The sequence below is a fragment of the Mycteria americana genome, chromosome 16 (genome assembly GCF_035582795.1).
Source record: "Mycteria americana isolate JAX WOST 10 ecotype Jacksonville Zoo and Gardens chromosome 16, USCA_MyAme_1.0, whole genome shotgun sequence".
Lineage (NCBI taxonomy): Eukaryota > Metazoa > Chordata > Aves > Ciconiiformes > Ciconiidae > Mycteria > Mycteria americana.
In genome coordinates this window covers 9036775-9059363 of record NC_134380.1, presented here as the reverse complement: position 1 = coordinate 9059363, position 22589 = coordinate 9036775, and the positions used below count along the sequence as shown (strand labels likewise).

General features: G+C 46.0%; 1 protein-coding gene across 1 annotated transcript; it reads left to right on the top strand.

The window, feature by feature from the left end:
* Positions 1-14781: 14781 nt before the first annotated feature.
* On the top strand, positions 14782-15111 carry SMIM36 (small integral membrane protein 36). The gene has a single exon (XM_075518643.1). It carries the CDS (start codon positions 14782-14784, stop codon positions 15109-15111), a length of 330 nt encoding a protein of 109 aa, XP_075374758.1.
* The last annotated feature ends 7478 nt before the right edge of the window (positions 15112-22589 follow it).

Below are 22589 nucleotides of genomic sequence, written 5' to 3'. Positions count from 1 at the left end.
CAATCGAACTGATCAAGCCCTTCTGCGTTGCAGTTAGGGAACCATTAGCTTTATCCAGTGGAGAGTGTTTATATGGAAAATATGAGGCCAGGAAGTTTCTCCTGATTGTGATATTAAGGCTATCAAAGGAGCTCGCTCTTGCCTTTTTTTAATCTCTCCGTGTTACTTTTCCACCCCGTTACCGTAACACCAGCCTCTTCTTCCCTGGCCCCTGCAGGGTGCCACTTGCTGTCTCCTCGCCAGCCGAGCCGCTGTTGCTGCCTTCTGCTTCTCATGGGCTTGGATGCCACGGGAGCCTGTGGAGCCGCTCTCAGTTGTCCCATTTTGCAGGGAGTTGTGCGAGGCGGCTTCCTACCACACGTGCACAGATTGGCCATAGTCCAAAGTACACTTGGAAGAATTAAGATTAGGTTTAGGAGTGTAATAAAAAATAGCTTCCATGGGAACAAAATTTCTGCTCTTGCAGTTGTTTAAAAATCTAGACAGTATGGCTATACAGACATAAAATATCAGGGGATCGATGTATGACACCCCAGTGTGCTCACAGAGCACTTAGAGTTGCTGCTCATCTGCATAAAACATTAAAGGCTTTACATTTTTCTCCAGTAATTCTGATTCATTCAAAGCCTGTCCGGTTCCTGCCAGGCAAGTAGGGGTCTTGATTTCTGTGCTCCAGGAAGAAAAAAAAGCTGCCATTGAATGACTTGATTACAGTGTCTGGTTCTTGGAAATCTGACCAGCAGTGAAACTGGAAGCATTCGTTACGTGCCCAGGAAAACCTCCCCTCTCACCAGCTCCTCCTCATTGCACTGCAGCCCAGCCATGCTATGGCGATGGCTGTCCCACTGGGACATGTGGCTGTATTTCACTTGTGGCTGAGCTTCTTAAGTTACTGTGATAGCACCAGGGTAGGTGGTACCTCCTGAAGGACAGATGGGACTCCATGCTGGCACCTCCCTAGACCCAGACATCTGCCTTTGGGGATGGTGTGCTATGGATCTTCCTCTCTTGGACCATATCCTGCAGGTCCTCTCCCAGGACCAGTGGCCTGGGCATGCTCAGGACAACAGGGCTGGGAAACGCTGGGGCAAACGTCTGCCTTCTGACCGCCTTCGAGCAGGGCAGAAAGGGTTACATTGGCAGCTTGGTATATTTTGTTGGCTGGCTGCGATTTGCTCACAGCTACAGGTTATGCACCTTGGTCCTGAAGAGTAAAATCAGAGCAGTTACTTTTGGTATGTCCCAAAGTATCTGTGAGAGCTCTGCAGCTGTCTGGGGTGGGACCACCCATTTAGGACAGTGCAAGATGGGCCTGTCTCTGTTTTCCCACAGAGCAGGGGCCTGACCCATATTCCAAGACAAACAAAATTATGAGAGAAACATCTTCTTTGCTTTTGCTCCCCAGAGTATTTGGTGAAAAAAGATGAGCATAGGGGAGGAGAGCTGGGGCTGGGAATGGGAGTAGGTGGACTTCTCCCTTCTGCCTCCTCCCTCCTCTTCTCCCTCTGTTATTCAGGTGACTTAACAGCTCCTGGTACCTTGCAGCCGGGCTTGGATTTCATCCTCACAGCAACTAAGTGCTACGATCACACAAGAAGTCTGTGGCTGTGGTGGGAACTGAGCTTCCATATTCTGGATCCATCCATTTGAGTATTGACATCCTTTTAGCCAGTCCCTTATGTCCTCCTTAGTTCTTCTGATGTCTGTCTATCAGGAAGGGGGTTTGATCCCTTTCTTAAATCCTGGGTATATATTTCTGTTGCTGAAGTCTTTTCCTGAAATTCTCTTATCTTAGATAGTCAAATCTCGCCCCCCACACACCTTGGCAATGTTAGTCATGGGTCAGTTCAGCCTTGGATTTCTTGGAGAAAGGCCTCCAAAGCAACAACTTCCTTCTTGGAGAAGGGGGCTCCCTGCAGGTGGGCTTTTTTCTTTTTTCTTCTTTTTAAACTTGAAAGAGCTTTTGTTTAACTTCTGAGCAAGCCCTTTGCTTTCAGTGACCTGATCTCAGGCACACAAACCAGCTGGGAAAACAAGAGAGCTGTAAAAGCAGCAGTCCAGCAAAGCCATGGCTGAAACCATGAGAAGAATGGATTTCTTGCCATGCAACTGGGTGGTCCACATGGAGCCTGAGTGTCGTGCAGAGTCTTGCGAAATTTAACACACCTCTGAGCACAAATATCTCCTCTGCAGGATCAGGCATCTCATTTACCTCCTGTTACATCCCAAGACTTTTCCTAAAGTCATGGGCTGCTGCTTTAAAACTCTGCCCTTTGTGAAGCTGAAGGACAGGTACTGGGGGATGGCTGCTGGTTGCCACCTAAGTCATGAGGATTTGTGGCTTCTTAGGAGGTTTCAGCCTTGGATCTGAAAAACACCGTTTGGTGTGAATCCACCCCAAAAGGATGGGCTTGTTCAGTCAGCCTCCGATGGCAGCAACTGCAGGTATTGCCACGGAAGACCTGGGAATGTAGCACGCCCAGGTGTCTGAGCACAGTCTCTTCTGGTGGCCTGAGCTTGTGATGGCCTTCAACACAGCTGATCTGGCTCTCTGCCCTCGTGGCCTGGGTCGGGTCACCCAGATAAACCTACCACCCATGGAGCAGCATACCCCTTCCTTTGATCCTGTGATCTTCAAGTGCTCCTGGTACAGATTGGTCCCAACGCGTGGTGGCTCAGCCCTTCTCCTTCCCTGCTCCTCCAGCAGCAGGGGCAAGGCAGACTTGTCAGAGGGAGACTGACCCCTGTCCTTGGAAACAACCATCTCAACCACGTACTCAAAAGAAAGGAGAGAAGATCTCTAAAAAGTGGTGGGATGTATGGAAAGCCCTAAAGCAAAATTGCTGTATCGGTGAAAATCATACACCCTCCACGCTCTTTCCACGTGAATCTGACCTTTAAATCCTTACACTTACAGACACACACACTCATACAAGTGAGCCATTCCCTCCGTCACTGAAGAACTGTCCATGTCTACTGTGGGGCTTCTTGTACATTGCTTTGTGGTTCAGGGCCATGTAGTTGGGGTTGGGATAACACACCAGCGTGGGTCATTCTAGACCTCTGTGTGTCTCTCCCTTGAAACAGTGTCAAAGGTAGATGGGCAGCTCCTCTCCCCTTACTGCAGCTGTGAAGTTTGAGCATCCGTTTGATGAGGCAAAGCACAAACCTTACTTTCAAAAACATGTATGCGAAGCTCTTGAGGTCACGATCCAGGATGGGTCAGCCAATGTGCTGTTTATTACAGTATTCAAAAGCATTACAGTATTCAAAATGAAATAATTTTTCTCCTTTGAATCACGGCAATCAACTGAAGTGCTTCCAGACCAGAGCCAACTGTTTGAAATTGGATATTTAATTTGTTTTGTGTAGTTTAGCACTGAGTCTCCATGTTGTCTGAGGAAAAAAAAAAATCTTTCAAAGTCAAAAGGATTTGCCAAGCATGAGAATATTATTTTGCACTCTAATTAGCTGATCTGTCAGAATAAGAATGAAAACAACACTTGGCTGCACTTAGTTTATGGAGATACTGCCCAAACCAGTCCATCAGGACAATACTGATGGTGGAGTTCAGACTTTTCACGATCAGGAAGTTCAGCCGCCACTGCCCAGATGTAGCCCCCGTGTAACTGAAGTGTGATCAGTGACGTGAATCAGAAAAGAGCTTGGCATGCACCAGTCTGACATCGCACAAAGTTTTCCTTTGGTTTGGTTATGTCTCTGCATTGTTGGGTTCGTGTTGGCTGCGGCTCCCAGGCTGCTGGAATGCATCATTGACTCACAGTCAAAGATGGCACGTAGCTAACAATTTGACTAGAGCATCTCTGTTCCAAGAGATTATTGATTATCTGAGGGTAATTGTGACCATGATCCTCTAAGCATTAGACAAAATACAGGTTTGTTATATTAAATTGAAAAGAGACATCCTTATACAGTGTGGCACTCAGCCCAAGAGCATAAATTGCTGTATCATCCTCCCTTTTCACAGGATGACCTACCTCTGACACAAATGGTGGATTTAATGCCTGGAGGACTTAGAGCTTAAGCTCTCAAAATTTCCTCTTTGGCCACGTTTGCTACATGAAGATTAAGTGTGCTGCTAATCAAAAGAAGTTGCTGAGCAATTGGCTAAAATTGTTGAAACCGTTCTCAGAGTATCGTGTATTTGTGTCAATTTTGCTTCTGATTTGTCTCCACTGAATGACCCAATACACAGTTAAGTGCTACCGGGTAGTTAATTACTTACTTGAAAGCATGAAGAGAAGTAATTTTATTCACTTGTGCATCAAGCTGGCCATCTGCTTGGTCTGGCAAACCAAGCCAGATGGCTGCTGAGGAGACACTTGGAGACAGGAAACGTGACAGTGTTCCCATACAAGATTTTCTACAGCAGTAAAGTAAAAGTAAATGCCAGCGAAAACAGGCATGAGCCTCTGGCTGCAACCAGAGCAGCCAAGGGACCTTAGAGACAAGGACGTACACACCTGCGTGGCTCTATCCATATGTGCTCCCCCCCTTTGGAACCAGTATATTGACCTGTGGGCTGACGTAGTCATCTGGTGATGTTTTTGTGGGGTCATAATTTATTTTGATCTCTACATTTCAACTTCAGTTCCAGACTGGAGTCGATCTCAGTTGTGGCATTTGTACCCTACCAACATATGAAAGTGTTAATATTGCCATTTTTAGGGAAAAGCAACCTGAAGTATCAGTGTAGAGCTCAACCAGATTTCAGAACAGAACCGTATTTCGGCAGGAGTTCACACAAACGGGTCTGTAGAGCATCACAGGGGTTTTGGTGAGCTGGGCTTGGCTCCGCAGCTCTGGGGAAAGCTTGGGGCAAACAAGTCCTCATTTCATTTTGTGCTTGTGAACATTCTCATGGTCACCTTCCCACCACCTTGACTTCCACTTCAGATCAGGGCTTTTCGGTCAGTCGGAGGATATGTTTTACTTGAGTTCAGCTCAGTTTTTGCTCAGAGAGGTTGAAATACATTGACAGGAACAGAGTGAAACCAGAATGTTATGACTTAGCAGTAACAAGATGTCCGATGAATGACATCAAAACTTGACTGAAGCTAAGCCTACAGTGATACACAAAGAAGACAGATAGGAACCGCAGAGGAAGCCAAAAAGGAACAATGCAGCAATGATAAGATAGCGGCCAGGAGAGAACAATGCAAAAATGATTGGGGCTAAATTTGCATCAGAAAACCATGCCTGGTGCCAAGAAAGGAACCCAAGGAACATGGCAGGACTAACTGCGGTATAACTGATGGGTCTAGACAAGAGGGCGAGCCCAAGTGTCAAGAACAAGGCTGGAAGGAGGAGATCAGAGGCCCAAACCTCCCGACAGCATGGGGACATGGTTCCCTCCTCATCAGATGATAAACTCCCAGGAAAAGTCCCTTGCTGCAGACTGGAGTCCCGCTTTTGTCGGAGGGAATACAAAATGAAAAGGTGGGTGTGGAAGAAGCAGAGAGAGGAAAAAAAAAAGCCTGGTGGTAAACAGTGTGGAAGTGGGTGAGGCAGGGGAACAGGATTCGGTTCAGACTGACACATCAGTTATTTATTACTGTTTGTATCCCGATATCTTACATCTCAAAAGGAAGGCAAAGGCTTTGTCCTCAAGGGCCGGTTATCTGCACCCGAGGGCGGCTGGCAGCAGCGTGGTTCCCGTGACGAGGGACCATGTCCCTGCGATGGACGTGGCGCCAGGCTGACCTTGTGCGTCAGCTGCGAGGTGCGGTGACGGGAACGGGAGCTCGCGGCGCTGGGTTGGTGACAGGCTGCTGTCACATTTAACCTTTCCCTGTGGGCAAATGAACTAACTAAAAGAAATGCGGGTTGCTGTGAAGGAGGGAAAAGAGAGGTGACAACGGTGATTAGGTTTGAACATAGTGGGAATGGCAGAGTTCAAGGAGTCCATCTCTATTCAGCAAAACACATAGGCATGTGCCTAGCTGTAGGCATTGAACAAGTTCTGCAGCCTTGACTGAGGATTAGGTATAAGCCTTTTCTGTTTTTCTGAATTAAATTGATGCTTTAAAAACTTTGCGAACTTGAAATCAGGGACAGCAAAGCCAGTCTTGCTCTGTTTTTCGTATTTGTTCCCAGAGGCTTGTTGGCAAAATTGTACTCTGTGTACTTTTACAAAAGAAATCTAGGACATAATTATTTGAATACAGAGCTATATGTGATAAAAATCTGTTTATACCACAACATCTCCAGCCAAATGATTGACGTATACATTTCTGTCCTTCCATTGATGTAACTTTTCAATTTCCTGTTGATGTCTAAGCTTGATTTATTTTTCCATTTATTTGGGTTTTACAAAGAGCACTAAAGAGCTTGGCACTTGGGTCTCATTTTTCGTCAGTTCAACCCTCTTAGTCCTCGATCACTTCATTGTTTCTGCAAACAATGAAAGAGAGAGATGGAAAGAACAGCTGTGAACAGCTGGTTTGTTCACCAGGTGTCTGACCAGTATTCAAGTATCCTCTTTTGAGGGAGGCCTGTATTCCCCGAAAAACTCTAAAAAAGCACAATTCAGAGTTCACTTTATTTGCTGCCTTCGCACATGATGTGACACAGATTTGCAGAGATCCTAGCAAGAAGCCTGAAAAATCAAAACAAACAAGAAAAGCTGCTTCAGGAAACCTCAGGTTTTTTTCTCTCCGGTTGCACCCCAGCTGAATCGAGCAGAGAGCTCTGCAAGACCTTCTTAGGCAGATTTTGCCAAGTTATTTTTAGAGAACTCTTCCTCTACTCATCACCCAACTTCTCTCTGTCTTCTTCACCCAACATCATATTCAACAAAGCAGTGGTCAGGAGTCAGAGCTGGAGACCACTGGTTTTGCAGAGCCGCTTCAGCAGTGGCTGCTCACGACGATGGCGACTCTTGCGTTTTATTCTGCCTGCAAACCTGCACACTTGGGCAAAAAGCTTCTACCTATTCCCAGCTCATAAAAGTCCTCTGGTTCCTTGAAAAGTAGCTATGTGTTGCCAGTTGTCCCAAGGTAGCAGAGTCTTGAAAGCAAATAAAGAAAAAGCACATTGAATTCATAAGCAAAACTGATTTATTGCCCACAGGTTTGTAACATGATCACACCAGCACTCAAATGTGCCCCAGGAATAGTGATGTATTCTTTACATGCCGCCCCACGGAGGTTTATTCGAAGCAAACAGAAAGAGAGGCAAACACACATATGTCACCCTGAGGAAAGACGCACAGATTTCATGCCAAACAGAACCGGGGAACTGTTCAGCAGCTCTGTCTGCAATGGCAAAAACTGGTGTGCAGCACTGCCAAAAGCTGGAGCCTTCAGTTCCTGACCTTCCCTCTCTCAGCCTGGGTACTGGAGTTTCTCCTGTATGTCTGTAGCACCTGACTTTTCTGGGAGGTCATCTAAGGGTGCCAGCACCTATTTTCCTCTTCCAGGCTGCAGCTGTGCTGGTGAAGAGGTTACCATCTCCAGCGCACCCCCAGCTCTTGGCGTACCAAGGGCCTCTTGCTAACATGCTCCAGCCTGCTCCAGTCACAGAGAGCCAGATCGGCAAAATCCTGATTTATTGGGAACGAGGAAGGAAAGAATATAGCCCTTAATCTTCATAAGCAATAAAACAAGAAGCTGTAGGACTCTAAAACGAGAAGCTATAGCCCTCACTTTGTGATTTCTCATATTAAGTGCTTTACTACCTACAATAATAATTGTATTTCTGGCAGCCACAATGTCGTTAATAGCCCAAGTCCAGCTAAATGCACATGCCTGAGCTGAATGCTGTGTGTGCCTAAATCCATCCCAATTCGGCAAAGCATGCGAGCATGTGCTTCAGTGCCAGGGAAATAAGGGCAGTGTATCCTTAAAGACTTTGGCTAAAGTTATTTGTGCAGCACCAAGTCAGAACAGTGGAAAGGATGGGATAGCTTACATGGCATAATTTTGAGTTTGATAGTAAACTCAGATGGGGTAAGCAAAAGGAGATTCACTGAATTTGGTGCAACCCTGTCTGTATCGTTCTCATTTTATATCTGCATTATCTTGATTAGCTCTTGCAGAAGATATGTTATGGGACAGAAGACTAACCAAGCGAGCAGCCCAGCGCCAGCAGAATCCAAACCCAATTTGAGTCTGCTTTACCCATGCGTGACCCATTCCAGGAGACTTGCATTCAATATCAAACATTTTCATTTTCTTCCTTCTGTTTTTAAGTCATTTAACCATTAATAATAAGAAGACATTTACATTTGCACATGCTTCTCAAGCAGCCAAGGACAAGTGGACTGACTAAATATTTCACAGCATGTCAAACTGGATTTGCCACAGTTTGAGGTACTTTCGTTACCTAAAGAGAAAAAATAAGCACGTTCCCTTTCTTCAGGTATTAATCCCCTATAGGCTCTCACCCTACAGAGTAGCACTGACTAAAATGCACCCACGCTCTGTTGATATAAACCCAGTTACATTGATAAAGATATAGAGATTTATCTCACATGAAGATTTGGACCACTCCTAAAATCAGGTCATGGGTTTTACCTTTCCCATCAAATCCGTCTTCCTGGTTAACAAAAAAGTCAATTAAATTTTAAACTATTCTATATGAATGTCCAGCATAATTTGAATTACATCCTACTGGAGATCATGAAAAGGAGTGCTGGCTGTCACATCTCACGAACCCATGGGCTGGGGTCAAGCTCTCTAACCCCTCAGTCCCTTTGTCATGCATCATCTTGGACTTGTGCACACTCCTCTACAGGAACATTAATTTTTTGCTTGCAAAATCCATATCCAAAGCAAATGTCACAGCACAAAATCAGATCCTTTTGGGTTTTGCTTCTTGTAGCACCAAATAGAGCCAGCCCTAATGCCAGCAGAGCCCTCCAGCAGGGAGCTTGGGTAGCAATAAACACCAGCACCCCATTTCTGTTTGATACATCTAGCTGGGCCATGGGTTTGAGTGATACATCTCACCTGGAGCCCTGAGACAAAGAAAAAGCAATCAGAAAAATAGCTGATCAGCATCTGCCACCTCATGGCAACTGGTTTTATTTCACTGAGGACCAAATCCTCTCCAGCTGAGACTTTTCTAGTAAGTTGATTTGCAGATAAAGGAAATTGGATTTAAGTCCGTCTGTTGCCCTGCTGGGTACTAAAGGGCTGTGGGTGAGAGGTGTTTTCATGAGTGTGGTAGTAATGGGTCTAAGCTTTTGGGGAGAGGTGCTGAAGATGTGCAGGCAATGTTTGTGAGCAATGCTTAGTATGGTAAGGCTTCTGTCTTTGTTTTGAGCTTCTGACTTTTTTTTTTAGCATGATTCAGGGTATGCTTAACCTCAGGTGCTAGCTGTCTCTTTCACCTTTGTAGGACTGTTCATAGTCTCAGTTAGGCATTTCACTGCCTGCTATGTTTGTGGGTTTAGGGTCCCAGGAGGGAACTGCCATACCAATAACTAAGTAGACTAGTTCTGTATCGTAATGACTATTTTCTATTTTTCCTTTTTATCTTCCTTCTTGAATTTCTATTCCTTTCTCAAAAGCAGCATTTTAATAGCTGTTTTCTAATGCTGTAGACATCAAATAGATAACAAATGCACCTCTAAAGCAGGAAACAGTTTAATGACTGTACTCAAATTCTTCCTGAGAGAGCGTAGTATAAACCCTGAACAATAACAGTGGAAACCCCTTTCTCTCTTCAGATGCTGACAAAGGAGAGACACCGCTGACCAAAAGAGCTTAAAAAAGTAGCGCTCTCCTTCCTAATAAGTGGTGCTGTATCTTGCACAGAGGAATCTGCTTGAAATCGGGGGTCCCGGGCAGCGCCCGCGATCTTCCAATGCCCCCTGCTGGGTTCGGGCGCTGCGGCAGCCGGAGCCCAGCCGCTCGCCGCTGCTCCCCGGGATTGCGGATGCTTTCATAAGGAAAGCAATAGCACCTACGTGTGGCCAGCCTGAGTGAGGCATGTGTAACGCTGCGGTGATAATCTTATAAACCCTGTGCTGAAAGAGGCCTGTAGGAAAACAGGCGCGTAAAGTCATTGTATTACCTTGCGCAACTTGTGCGTAGCTTTGGTTGCTGTGAATTCAGATGTACAGTGCCGTCACGTTGTTCTCCTGTGTGCTGCTGGGCTCCTGTCTATCCCTTGTCCCTCATTATTTTTAGTGGCACTGGTCAATTCCAGTCCCCTTTCACCAGAGTTCTCAAATATATTAAATTACTTCTTGTGCTATGGAAATAAGCAGGCGGTAGGGGAGACCTGGGCTAGCAGCTCCTTGTAGCATGGGGGGAGTAAGGGAGGGGGTCCAATTGCTCTTACCCCTGGCAGAGCTTGTGCTAGAGGAAGGCAAGACCCCAAAAGCCATAGGCTACACAGACACTTGTGTGTCCCCTTTACAAACACCAAACACTGTTCAAGCTGGTGTTTGCAGCACCCCAGAGATGTCCCCAGGACTGTAGGTATTGGAGTAACCGTGGTTTGGTTCCTGATCACACCAGGTTTCTCCCCACTGCCCTTAAATCTCTGCGGTTTCCCTCCTAAGTTATGACTTCTTGTGTGAGGAAGGCGATGGACTTGGGCAGCTGCCTGCAGCCCATAAACATCCACCTTCGCTGTCCTGAGCTGCAGAGAAAAGGCAGGACAGGGAAGGAGGTAGGTCTGTCCTTTCTGATGCCCTGTCTCAGTCCATTCATTCTTCTGTTTGAAATATGCTGGGATTGCTGTCATCTGTATTCCCCTCTTCTTTCAGACTGCACCAGGACTGAAGAGATTTATTTCCTAGGGGCTATTTTTAGCAATGACACCGCAGTTAAGCCAATCAAGCCCGGCAGTGAGGGCTCTCTCACTGGGTCACAGCTCCGAGGTGCAGCTGGCTGAAATCGGGTCAGCCACGCTGGGTGTGTTGAGCAGCATCTTCTGCAGTGCACAAGGCTCTGCCGGCACTCTGGCTACTCGGGCTTCATCTGGGAAGCACCAGGTCTGGAAACTGCTTTTTGCTTCCACGTGGCTGAGTCCAGCAGAGCCTGGTCCCTTTCAGATACTCTGCTGTGTACATCCATCTTGATGCATTGTGTGACATGTCACACTTCTGAGCTGCTGTGTCTTGGATAGCCTAACCTTGGAGAGCCTAACCTGCTATAGGCAAAGAGAGCCAGCACAGGAGGGACCTATTATTTAATTGCTGCATTAGATGAGATGAAGCTGTAGTCTCCTGCAGACTAATGTCTTTTCTTCAGCTGTTGTTTGCAACCCCTTTGCTACTTGTGCTGTAGTGGCTCTCAAAACAGAGCACTTGTAGCTCTCTCCCACTAGAACCTATTCCCAAGACTTTCTTTTTAAAAATCTGTTTTTTTCTCTGATCATAGAGTTCTTTGCTATTTTTAATAACCTCTGAACTTTTGTACTGTGAAATTCACTGTACAATGGCTTCAAGCAAAAAACATTTACAAATATGTAATTTTGTTACGTACATTTTATTCCCTCATCTCTTATCCCAGTTGAACTGGGTGCTTGCAGAAGAAGTGCTTTCAGTCCAGAAGTGTCTATAAATCCAGGTGGACAAAATAAGAGGGGGAAAAAAAAGGTGGGAAGAACAGAGTGTGGAGTTGCATCAGTGGCAGCTGGTGGCCTTGGGTCTCCATCTGGGAGCTCTGGCCCTCAGGGTAGGCTTTTTGTCAAATATTAAATAATGGAATAGTAGAATAAATAAATAGTGGACTCGAACTAGTCCACTTTTAGAGGATATATCAGAGGTTTTGTGCAACCCACCATCTCTGCACCCTGGTACAGCTGGTGGCAGAGCTGATCTGGCCTTTGAAGCAATTTTGGCCTTAGAAGATAAATTTTGGACATCTGAGCAAAGTGGGTCCCACAGATGCTGTCTTGCCTGTCGCTGCTAGAGCCAGCCCGCACAAATGCGAGGCAGTGCTTCGCCTTGACCATGTGCCAGGTTCCCAGCACTGCCTGGGGAAGCACATGCACAACTCGCTTAGGTTTCTCCCAATCTTCCAAAGCTCCTGAGACTCTCATTTGCTCAGGGGAAATGCTCGCTGCAGAGCTGGGGGAGCTGTCAGTACTCCATCAGCACAGATGCAAACAGGGATTTGAAAGATTTTTCTTAACAAAAGGGTGCAGGCACAAACAGCATGAGGAGGGTGATATGGTGAAGGCTGGTGAGGGACGGTCAGCCACGGAGCTGTGGCTGCAGGATGGACAGGAGGGAGCAGTGTCGGGCAGGGGAGGACTCGGGACACTGACCCTGGGAGTACTGCCAGCTCGCTGGAGCGAGGCTCTGCTATAGAAAGCCCCAGCGTGCATGCAGATGAGGTTGTCGAGGCGGTGTAACACTCCTGCTCCTGGGATGGGGTGCTGGCAGGCGGTATTAGACCCTGGCAATCCTTGGGCACAGGAATATCAAACAGCGAACGTCTACGGTCTGCCCTGGATGTGGGCTGGGAGGAGGGAATAAGTAATGGTATCGAGGCCAAATCCCTTTGTGGACTTTAGTTTTCAGCACGGTGACTCCAGACACAGGCTGCTGTGAGCAGCTCTGGCTCAAGGACGGGGCTCCTGGGAATACAACAAAAGTGTAAATGTGAGATCTCCTTGCTGCAAACCAGACCCTGGGTACAGCCTTCAGGAGGTGTTTTGAAAGTATAATGTATCTTCACTCTAAGGCAGTGTTTTGAGAAGCTGTGGAGATGTAGAAATGTGGATGCTTTTCTCTCTCCAAGAGAGCATGTCTGCAGCAACGCGGAAGGTGGTGCAGTAATCTAGTCCCTGATTTTACCTGTTCAAAAGTTCCCCTAAAAGCTGGCGTGATGCCTATCTGAATTAAACACTTAATGTCCCAGCTGCAATATTAGACAGAAATCTGAAACAAAGCTATTAGTGTGGAGGACTTCAGAGGAGACAATTCAGGTTTGGCAAACTTGCTGGTACTAAATAAATGCAAGGGAGGAAAATCCCATAAACTTTCTTTTGCGAGCACAGTGCTGAGTTTTCAGAATCCAGGCTGCCATGTGAGGACTAGTTTAAAAGACTTAAACTAATGTAAAATCCCACATCTCTCTCAACATGTGAACTATACAGTATTTACTACTTTGGTATTAATTTTTTGTAGCAGAACATGATTGAAACTTAAGACCACAAACCCTATTGCCTTTCAAAGGTGCTTGTGCTTCTGAGGCATTTTGGAGGGATTTTCAAGAGACTTTCAGTTTCCCAGTGAGCACAGAAACCAAATCCCAGCTCCAATTGTCATTGCTTTGGAGGGGAAGTGCATAGTCAAAAGCTTTAGCCTGTCTTCAAAAATCTCAGCCTCATCTAAGCTACATCGAACAGCCAAATGCCTGGTCTGCTTCAGACGTGGCACGTGATGTGCAACAGACACACACGAGGGTCACGCAAATCTGCGTCTTCGGTGCTGTGGGGTTCCCTCCTCCCTGCTAAGCGTGCCTCTTGCAGTGCCAGGCTTGGGGTTACGTCTCAATACAAACTTCTCGGCTAAAGAGCCAGATGGTGGGAGACGCAGATGATGTTGGCCTTAAAACGAGCAGCATGTGTCGAGGCCTGCGGCAGGAGGATGGCCCCATGACATATTTCTCACAGCTTAGACGCGCCGGATCGGATTCTCGCTGATACGTAAAGCCCTTTTCCACAGCTCTGGCAGTGCTAAGAGCTGGGACAGCCTAATCTCTTCCTAAAACCCTCCTGTGCTGTAATGCTGACCAAAACCTTGGAGTTTTGCATGGAAATGGTGAGCATGCTGACACAGGGTCTGTGGGGCTCACCAGCATCGCCTCCTGCCCTTCCAATCTGCCTTCCTGGTATCCTATACAGTGGGACACTTTTTTTTTGGAGGAGGAGGGATGGTCTCTCTAGCACAATTTCTAGGGAAACAAGCAAGCGCTGTGTGGGCAATGTGTGGCAGCTATATGTGCGTCCCTACTTGCTCATCAGCTTCAGGGATGTAAATCTGGGAGATGCAAAAAGTACTTGCAGGTTTTGTAGCTGGGCAGCCTAGCACTGCTCCCAGGGAGGGGAGAGCCACATCGCAAACTTGACCTCTTTCTAGCAAGCAGAGGGTCCACATAGGAAAAAGAAATTAGTTGTGCCCAGGCTATAGAAATGCTCCAGTCACGTTGAACTTTCTCGCACACAGGAGACTCAAAGGGGACAGAGCAGTCTGTGGGAAGCAGGCTCCTACGGCTCGGTTTGTGCAAGGACCGGCTGGGCAGCGTGTGATACAGTGGTGTGATGTGTCCCAGTGATCCTGATACGGAATTGGGTAACAAAAGTGTTTAATACGCTTTAAAAGCCCTTCTATAGCACTAGGGCAGGGCAAAAAGGTCTTAGTCAAAGTCAGAATCAGGCTCATTAGATTTTGAGAAAAGTTATCTTGCAAATTACTTTCTTCCTAATTTATCTCTGTGTTCATTTACTAAATACACAGCTCAGTTTTCTTCAGCCCGCAAGCCCAAACCTACTTGTAGAAGGGAGGTTCTGCAAAATGCCCATAGAGGAAACCCAGTTTGGTACCTGCCCATCAAGGAAAGAGAGAGTTCCTGAGCAAGGGGGATGTTTTCCTGTCAATATAGCATTCAAATTCAGCTTCTGCCACTGTAGGCAACGTGGCATTAAAAGAGGGAGCTTAAGTTATTAAACTGAGCTGCTTTAATCATCCAGTTCGGGGAAATCCATTGCTACAGGAGACCTGAGGATTAATGTATTTTTACCGCAAAGCCAATACATCTATTCTGATCAGTTAGCAGTTGCTCACTCGTGCATATGAAACTTCATTCTCCGGGTTTGCACTCAATAGTATGGGACCAAATGGAGTTTTATTTGGAGATTGACCCCGTTACCTTGAATCTCATCATTCTGGTAGCTAGTTATGTTATTTTGCTTCTGGTCTTCCTGATCTCCTGCGTGCTCTATGACTGCAGGGGGAAGGATCCCAGCAAGGAATATGCTCCCGAGGTCCCTGCAGACACCCAGCCTCCAATCCGACTGGTGGTGATGCAGCAGGGCTCCCCCGGCACCCGCTGGGCAAAGGGTCTCGTCTCTGCCTACGAAAACTCCTCTGACCTGCCGGGGAAAAGGACTACTGTTGTGTAAGAGAACCCTGCCTCGGAGCTCCGGTTTCTGCTGATCAGCTTGCCTCGTCTGCTATGTTTACTCTCCGTTTGCAAAAGGATAACACGTTCACAAGGTAAGTTGAGACGCTGACTTATTTGATATGGTGCCATTGCCAAGGGGGTCATTTTATGTTCAGCTGTGTTCTGCATTGATATAGGCTTGCAGTCCTGCCTGCCATCCATAAAGAGACTAATTTCCATTTACGCTGCTGCTGCTTTGCAGCCCACTGGCAGTCAGAAGCAGTGACGCTGTTATCCACTCAGGCACTGAAGATGGGCCTTGGTTTAACCTCAAGTCGTGCTTGGTACCATTATTTTTGCAGGAACACAGTGTCGTTCAAAGCATCCCACCCCGATGGGCTGAGCCACGCTGCCCTGCAGCCTCGGCACATCTTCCTCAGCTGGCAGCGTGCAAATAACCTTGGTAGGCTGTTTATCTCTCCAGTGAGAAAAGAAATGCGAAGGATTTTAAAAGGATCCAGATAGTGCCTTTCTGATAGAAGCCAGCTGCTGCTCCCATCAGAATTTAATACTCTCCATGTTGTCTGTAAGCTCCCCAGAGGGCAGCGCTAAGCCCGTCTTGGCACTTATTTTCTGTAGGTAGAACATGAGCTCTGCTCTTACAGGGCAGAGTACCCCTTGCCCCACACAAATCCCCTGACAGGATACAATATGCTTCCTGGAAAAACTGGGTACAATGCCTCCTGCCCAAAGGAAAGTGTGAACCAGGGTAAACTTACCAGTAATGCAATATGCGTGAGTCATTGCCACCGTCTGCCCCACTGAAACAGGAATTTCTGGCCCTCTGCAGCAAGCGCGACCTATGTCCTGGCTTTCAGAGTGCACCTCCACGTGTCTGACCCTGCCTCTCGCCCCTGAGCCTTCCTTCAGCTGTATCGTGTTCCAGCTGGGCCACATGAAGGCTGTTATTGTATCTCCAGTAAATCTGACATTAACTGCACCAGCTCCTGTTATTCTTCCTGTAATTTGGAACCTATAAGCTAAAGGCCTTTTTGGCTAAAAAGTTTCTTCCATGTCTTGCTGGTTTGAAAGAAAATGGGGTTTTTTTTGTCCTCCAGGTGAAGCACAAAGGGACAGACACAAGAGGGATGTTGATCTTGTAGCCACTGTAGTGTAGATGTTCCCGAGCAGAGCCAGCTTGGGTCCTGCTCTGTCATCATGTTTGCAGCCTGGGCTGCAAAACCCACCCGAGAAGCTGGGAAGACACTGGCCCAGTTAGTCCCTGAAGCATTCCGTGCTGGCAGAAACACTCTGTCACTGGTGGCCCAACCAGCTTTTTAAAACTAATTTGGCTGCAGGGAATTCTTAAGTTGGTTTGTTCTGCCCAAACATGCCCATGATTGAGCAAAAAGCTGAAATCTGTTTTCTGGAATCCTAAGATGGGATGCTTAATGCCAGGTTACTGTGTCTGTCTAGATACTGCTTGAGTTACTGTGTATGGTACTCTTTAACTGGTGGATTTTAACTGGTTATTAAGGGAAAAACAGCACTGGACCCACACCATTGCAGGTGTCTGTCCCATATGCTATTTTACATCATCTTAATGCGAAGTACCCACAGAGTCCTATAGAAAGCTTTAGTAAACACGGTGAGATTTATTACCTGTCTACGTCAGGTGTCGTGGATGACTCACTGGATGCAATGGTCCTAATGCCTTCAGGACAGGCATTTTAAATAATTCCAGAAATAAACTGCAGCTAATTCAAACCACAATTGAACAAAGCTGTTGGCTGGATTGCATGGTTTGTACTCCAGCTGGGTAGGAACCGGCTGCCTGTGCTACAGCCCCGGACGTGCTGACTTATGCATCAGCCAGCAGAGCATCCTGGCACCGGCAAAGAAATCTCAAGATACGGAGTATCTTTTTTTATCTGTATTTTTAAAACAGCCTGAATGGTTAGTGGCTTCTCTTCTGGTTTCTAAATTCTTGCGGGTGAGCCCAGGTTTTGTTTTCAAGCTGTCCTTTGCACCCCTGTGAGTTACAGACATGCCTGGTTTCAGAAGGAGGCCAGAACTGGAAGGAACGCTCCTGAGAGCTGGGGGCTTGAGTAAAGCCCCTGATGTGATGGAACTGGTAATAAATCAGAAGCTGGTGGCATGATCCTCTGCCACATATCATACTGAAATAATTATGTTGAATGTCTTGTTTTGGTTATTTAGCACTGAAAAAGTGCAATTAGTTAACTGCAAGTTGTAGCTGCTTTGGCAAAACTTGGCAGTGACTAAGCTGCTGGTATGTTATGGCCACTGTCACCCACGCAGGCCGGTGTTATCTTTCCTTGGGCTCTCCTATCTGCCTTATCTTCAGCTTGTAAGCTCTCTAAAGCTTTTTGTGTGTTCATATACCATCTAACATGCTAGGAGCCTTCTTGGTGATAAGGGATCCTTGGTGTTAGGGAACAGAAATAATAGTCTTTGTTAAGAAGACCTTGGGAGGAGTAAAAAGAGCTCAAAAATATCACAAAGTGTGGCACAGCTGTTTTCTTTGTTGATGGTGAGATGTCATATAAAATGCCACAATGCAGAAAAGCTCTGTGGTTTTTTGCCAAAGGTCATGCAAATAATGTGATGATACCATGACACGTCTGCTGTATCTTTGCCTATCTTTTTGTTTATGTAATACATGCAGAGATAGAGGCTTGCAAGGCTATGTTAATAAATACTTTTAGATAGCTGAAATTCTCCAGATACGTAGTTTTTTCTCTGAGCAAACCTTTTGTGTACACCAACCACAGACTCTTGGCTCCTTGAAGCTCAATGGCAAAGTTGATGATTTTGGCGTGGTCAAGTTTTCTTGCTGAAGCTTTAGGACGTCGGGCTGTAGTGCCTCAGGCAGTGCCTGGGGAGGGCGAGCAGGGAGGGGAGGCAGGGGAGCAGTTTCTAGGAGCACAGTGTTCACTTGTAAGGAAATTTATCAGTTGTGATAGAGTTGGTGGACTCTGCCCTGAAACATGGAGGTAAAAGTAGCAAATGACACTCTCTTCCTGATAGTATTGTTAAACAGTGGGTAAACCCCCCTTCCAGAAAATGAGAGACTAAAGTGCATCAGGACTTTGCCTTCCCAATGGGAATAAAATGGCTTTCTTAGTTTTGTCTATACTAGAACAATATTGGTGTATTAAAGCAGTGAGGGAGCCCTGGGTATGTATAGAGAATTGCAAGTAATCAAGTCACTGCGAGTGAATTACTGCTTTGTGGAGGTCTTTGCTACCACGCTTTACTTAGTGACTATGGCAGGATTAATGTGTGCAAATGGGCTTTTATCAGGCCAAGCTTGCAGGAAATCACCCTTGAAGCTGCAGTCCCTAGAGTGCTTGCAGTCCTCTGCCATGTCCCGTGCACCACTGCGAGAAAATGGGCATGAACATTCTCCTAGCAGTGCAGCTATTTTCCCTAAACTGTATGGTGTGAAATGCATATCCCTTGCTGGAGTTCACACGGTACAAAAAGCATCCTGAAAACAGGCTTTGCTGATGGCAAATGGAGCCGTGCGGGGGAGTTCTGTGGAGACTGATAACTCCCTTTGAGATATCTGCAGCATCTTACAAGCTCTGGTCCACAGCTGGTGGCATGGGGAAAGTGCTGGGATGTTACCCTGTGGAGGTCTACAGCTGCAGTAAACCAGCACTCATGTAGCTCTTTGCACATACCCTGTACCTGGCTCTTCCATCGCTGTTCAGTTGATCGTGGTTTTGTGCCTTGCTTAATCTTAACTGTGCCTACTTGGATGTGTGTTTTGCCTAGAGGATCAGGTAGTATTTTAAGGCCTGGATATCTAGCATAGAAATACTGTTTTGAAGTAGGTGCCATTTGCAAATGAGTAAGATGTTGGTAAAAATTGGGTAAACATTTATTCAGAAGCAATGAGTTGGAGAGCACTGGATGGATAGACAAGGATTTAGGAAATACGCTCTGTTCCCAATTCTGCCCTTGGCTTATGGGGCATCCTTGGGCAGCTCACATTCCCGTTGTGCTTCTCGCCACGTGTCTCTGCTTCACGTTAATTTTCTCTGCTCTCTGCACTGAGATTTCTCTCTTCTTAGATGTCTCTGCAGTTCGTAAGAGGGTTACTACATAACTGGCATGCAGGGGCTGCACTTGAATTTCACTCTATGAACTAACCCCAGTAGGTTCAAAGAAAACAAAATAAAATATACTCCAACAAAAAATGACCTGGTGGAGCAGAGAAGTTGATGAACAAGACATGTTGAATCTGGGGAAACCATGGACATAGAACCTTAAGACACTTGCTTTGAGCGAGCTATGGTCATCGTGGCAGTCTGACGATCTGTAGCTCTGTGGTTAGAAGGGAACTGAGTGGTGGTGGGAGGATTTATTGCTGTTCTGCAGGAAGCAGGAATTCAGCCTGCACTGGCTTGCTTTCAATTGGCTTTAGTGCCCTTTTAAAGTTACATATTACTGCTTCTGTAAAGTCTTTATTAAAGGGTTTCACAGAAACAACAAGGGAAAAAAAGATTTCTAGATTTCTCCAACATTAATTAAAGTCAAACGTGTCATTAAATTCACTGAAAATACATGTTTCATGTGAGCCTGTTCCACTGTAAATATACTGTCTAAGCCTTCAGATTTTTTTTAAATCCCTAATAAGCCACTACATATGAGTAGAGGATTAGTCCAGACAGACTAACCCATATTGACAAGGGAGAATTCCTTCCCATGAAGTGAATTTTTTTTAATTTGAAAAGGGATAAATCTTCTTTCATTTTTTTATTAGCACATTGTTCTTACAGTGCAAATGCTCATCCTCTGATAGTACTAAGTATAGAAGCACAGTAACGTGTCCAAGTCAAACTCCTTGGCTGCAAGAAGAGCTTAAGAATAGTTTTTACTGCCTAGAACCACATCACCTTGTGCTATCAGCTATTCAGCTTGCGTAATGTTGGTGCTTTGCTGGGAATGCCAAGAGGTAAGAATTGATATTGGGTGTTTAATTGGAAATACAGTTCTTCCAGCTGTGAGCCAATACTACTTTGTGCTTAGGGGAGCCTTACAGCCCAGCACACCTTCTTCTAGATGGATTAAAAACTGGAAGCCCAAGTCTCATAAGCTACTGTTGTACTTATTATAATGCAAAGCATTGACCTGTGTCTCTGGTTCTGCTCCAGTCCAAATGACTTTATGACTCTCCTAAGTGCTTGACTCCCTGTGCCGAATCTGTCCCATCACAGAATCATATAGGTTGGAAAAGACCTTTAAGATCATTGAGTCCAATCATAAACCTAACACTACCAAGACCACCACTATACCATGTCCATAAGCACCTCATCCAAATGTCCTTTAAATACCTCCAGGGATGGCAACTCAACCACTTCCCTGGGCAGCCTGTTCCAATGCTGGACAACCCTTTCAGTGAAGTAAAATTTCCTAATATCCAGTCTAAACCTCCCCTGGCGCAACTTGAGGCCATTTCCTCTTGTCCTATCACTTGTTACCTGGGAGAAGAGACCGACCCCCACCTCACTACAACCTCCTTTCAGGTAGTTGTAGAGAGCAATAAGGTCTCCCCTCAGCCTCCTTTTCTCCAGGCTGAACAACCCCAGGTCCCTCAGCCGCTCCTCATCAGCCTTGTGCTCCGGACCCTTCACCAGCTTCGTTGCCCTTCTCTGGGCACGCAAAGGTAGGGTAGGGTGTTGAAAGCATAGGGTCACGTAGGGTCTGGGTGTTGAAAGCACGTGTGTGTGTACTGCTGATGTCCCTAAGGGACTTCTGCAGCCTGTACCTGAAATAGTTGCATTTCGGTGGTGGATGAAATGACAGCCAGAGCTGTAGCGAGGATACACACGAGGAAAGTGTGAAGGATGGGGGCGTGTACGCTGGAGTCTGCTGGTGGCTGCGGCTGCCCAGGAGGAAAGCGGGTGGACTCCTGGGACAGCTGGAAGGACTCCGAGGTGGAGATCTGGTCCTTCATGCTTGAGTGATAGAAAGCTAAATTAATTGTTTATCAATAAATTGCTCTGACATTCACAGCAGAAAGCTATCTAACTCAACAAGAGAAAATCATACCAGAATATAAAAAACGGGAAAATCAGACCAGCTGCCATCTGTAGCTTCTCTTCCAACTCCTGGTTTTGTCTCCTCACTTGCTCCCTCTTGTGTGCTGGTTTCCTTGGAGATGCTGCTGCTTAGCTTCCCTCTCTAATAACGACACTGTTTGACATTAACCTTTCCAAGAGGCATTTCCACCTTAATGTGACAATCTGGGTGTGGTTTTTGGAGGCAGATACTTGTCACGAGGCATCTGAATCCAGCATCTGATCGCTCAACCCAGGCTGCAGATGGGTCAGTCTCTTCCCAGATCTGCAGCAGATGCTCTGTGTGGGCAACGAAACTGTGCCCCAGTTTCTCCATCTGTTAATGGCAGTAATAATTGTTACGCAACTGGGGTGTTGGGTTGATTTAATTAATATTTATGAAGGAACATGAGCTCCTTTCATGGGTGGTGCTATAGAGATATTGTTAATTATGAATTATTATATATTTGTGTCTCTTCTTAAGCGCATAGGAGACTCGGACATACTGTTTAAGCACCCACATTTCACACTCCTTCAGTACTGAAGCTTATTGGGCCCACAGGATAGCTCTTTATTACCCTAAAAATACACTAAACTTAACTGCTATTGACTTTAGCATGAGCAAAGGATAAAGGCTTAGCATCCACCTCTATTTGTATTAAAGATACTGCCTAAATCATCAGTATTTTTCATATAATTTTATTAGGTAATATTGTTCATGTTCCTTTTTTTAGCCCAATCACTTCTTTTAAATAAAATAAATGTACAACTTCAGGCCAATTCTGGGTCTAAAACTTTCAAGAAAGGGGAGGGGAGGCAGGAATTGCGCACATGCTTCCACCTATGCCTTCTTCAAATGACACAACAGAGCCCCTGAAGTTCTGAGGGATTAATGTGAGTTGCTGCAAGTTTATTGCTGGAAACTGGGCATTCATAAATCAAATCTAATAAGCATAAGAAATGTAGATTGAAAAAAGATCTGTGAGTAGTAGCACTTGATTTAATGTCTGCACGTGCCATGTTCATTGGGTACAGCCACTGTACCACCTACCCTCCCCAACAACACAACCACCCAGTACTTGATGGAAGCATACTAATAGTGCTTATTACAGGTGATTTCTTTCCTATTCTCTGCATGTGTTTCCCCTCTCAGGAGCGTATTAAGCACAGACTTGACAGAAGTCACATACTTGTTTCCTCAAAAAGAGGAAACCTACTTGTTTTCCTTCCAACAGAAGAGAAGATGGCAGCAGTCTTGGCTTGCTAGAGGACACATGCTCCACCTGTCCTGAGCCTGAAGGACACTTCCCTTAGCAGAGCTTAGCAGAGAGAAGGGATCTCTCTGAATTTCAGTTGGTTCCACGCTCCGGGCAGTGCAGGGATGTGGTTTGCTATCTACATGGCT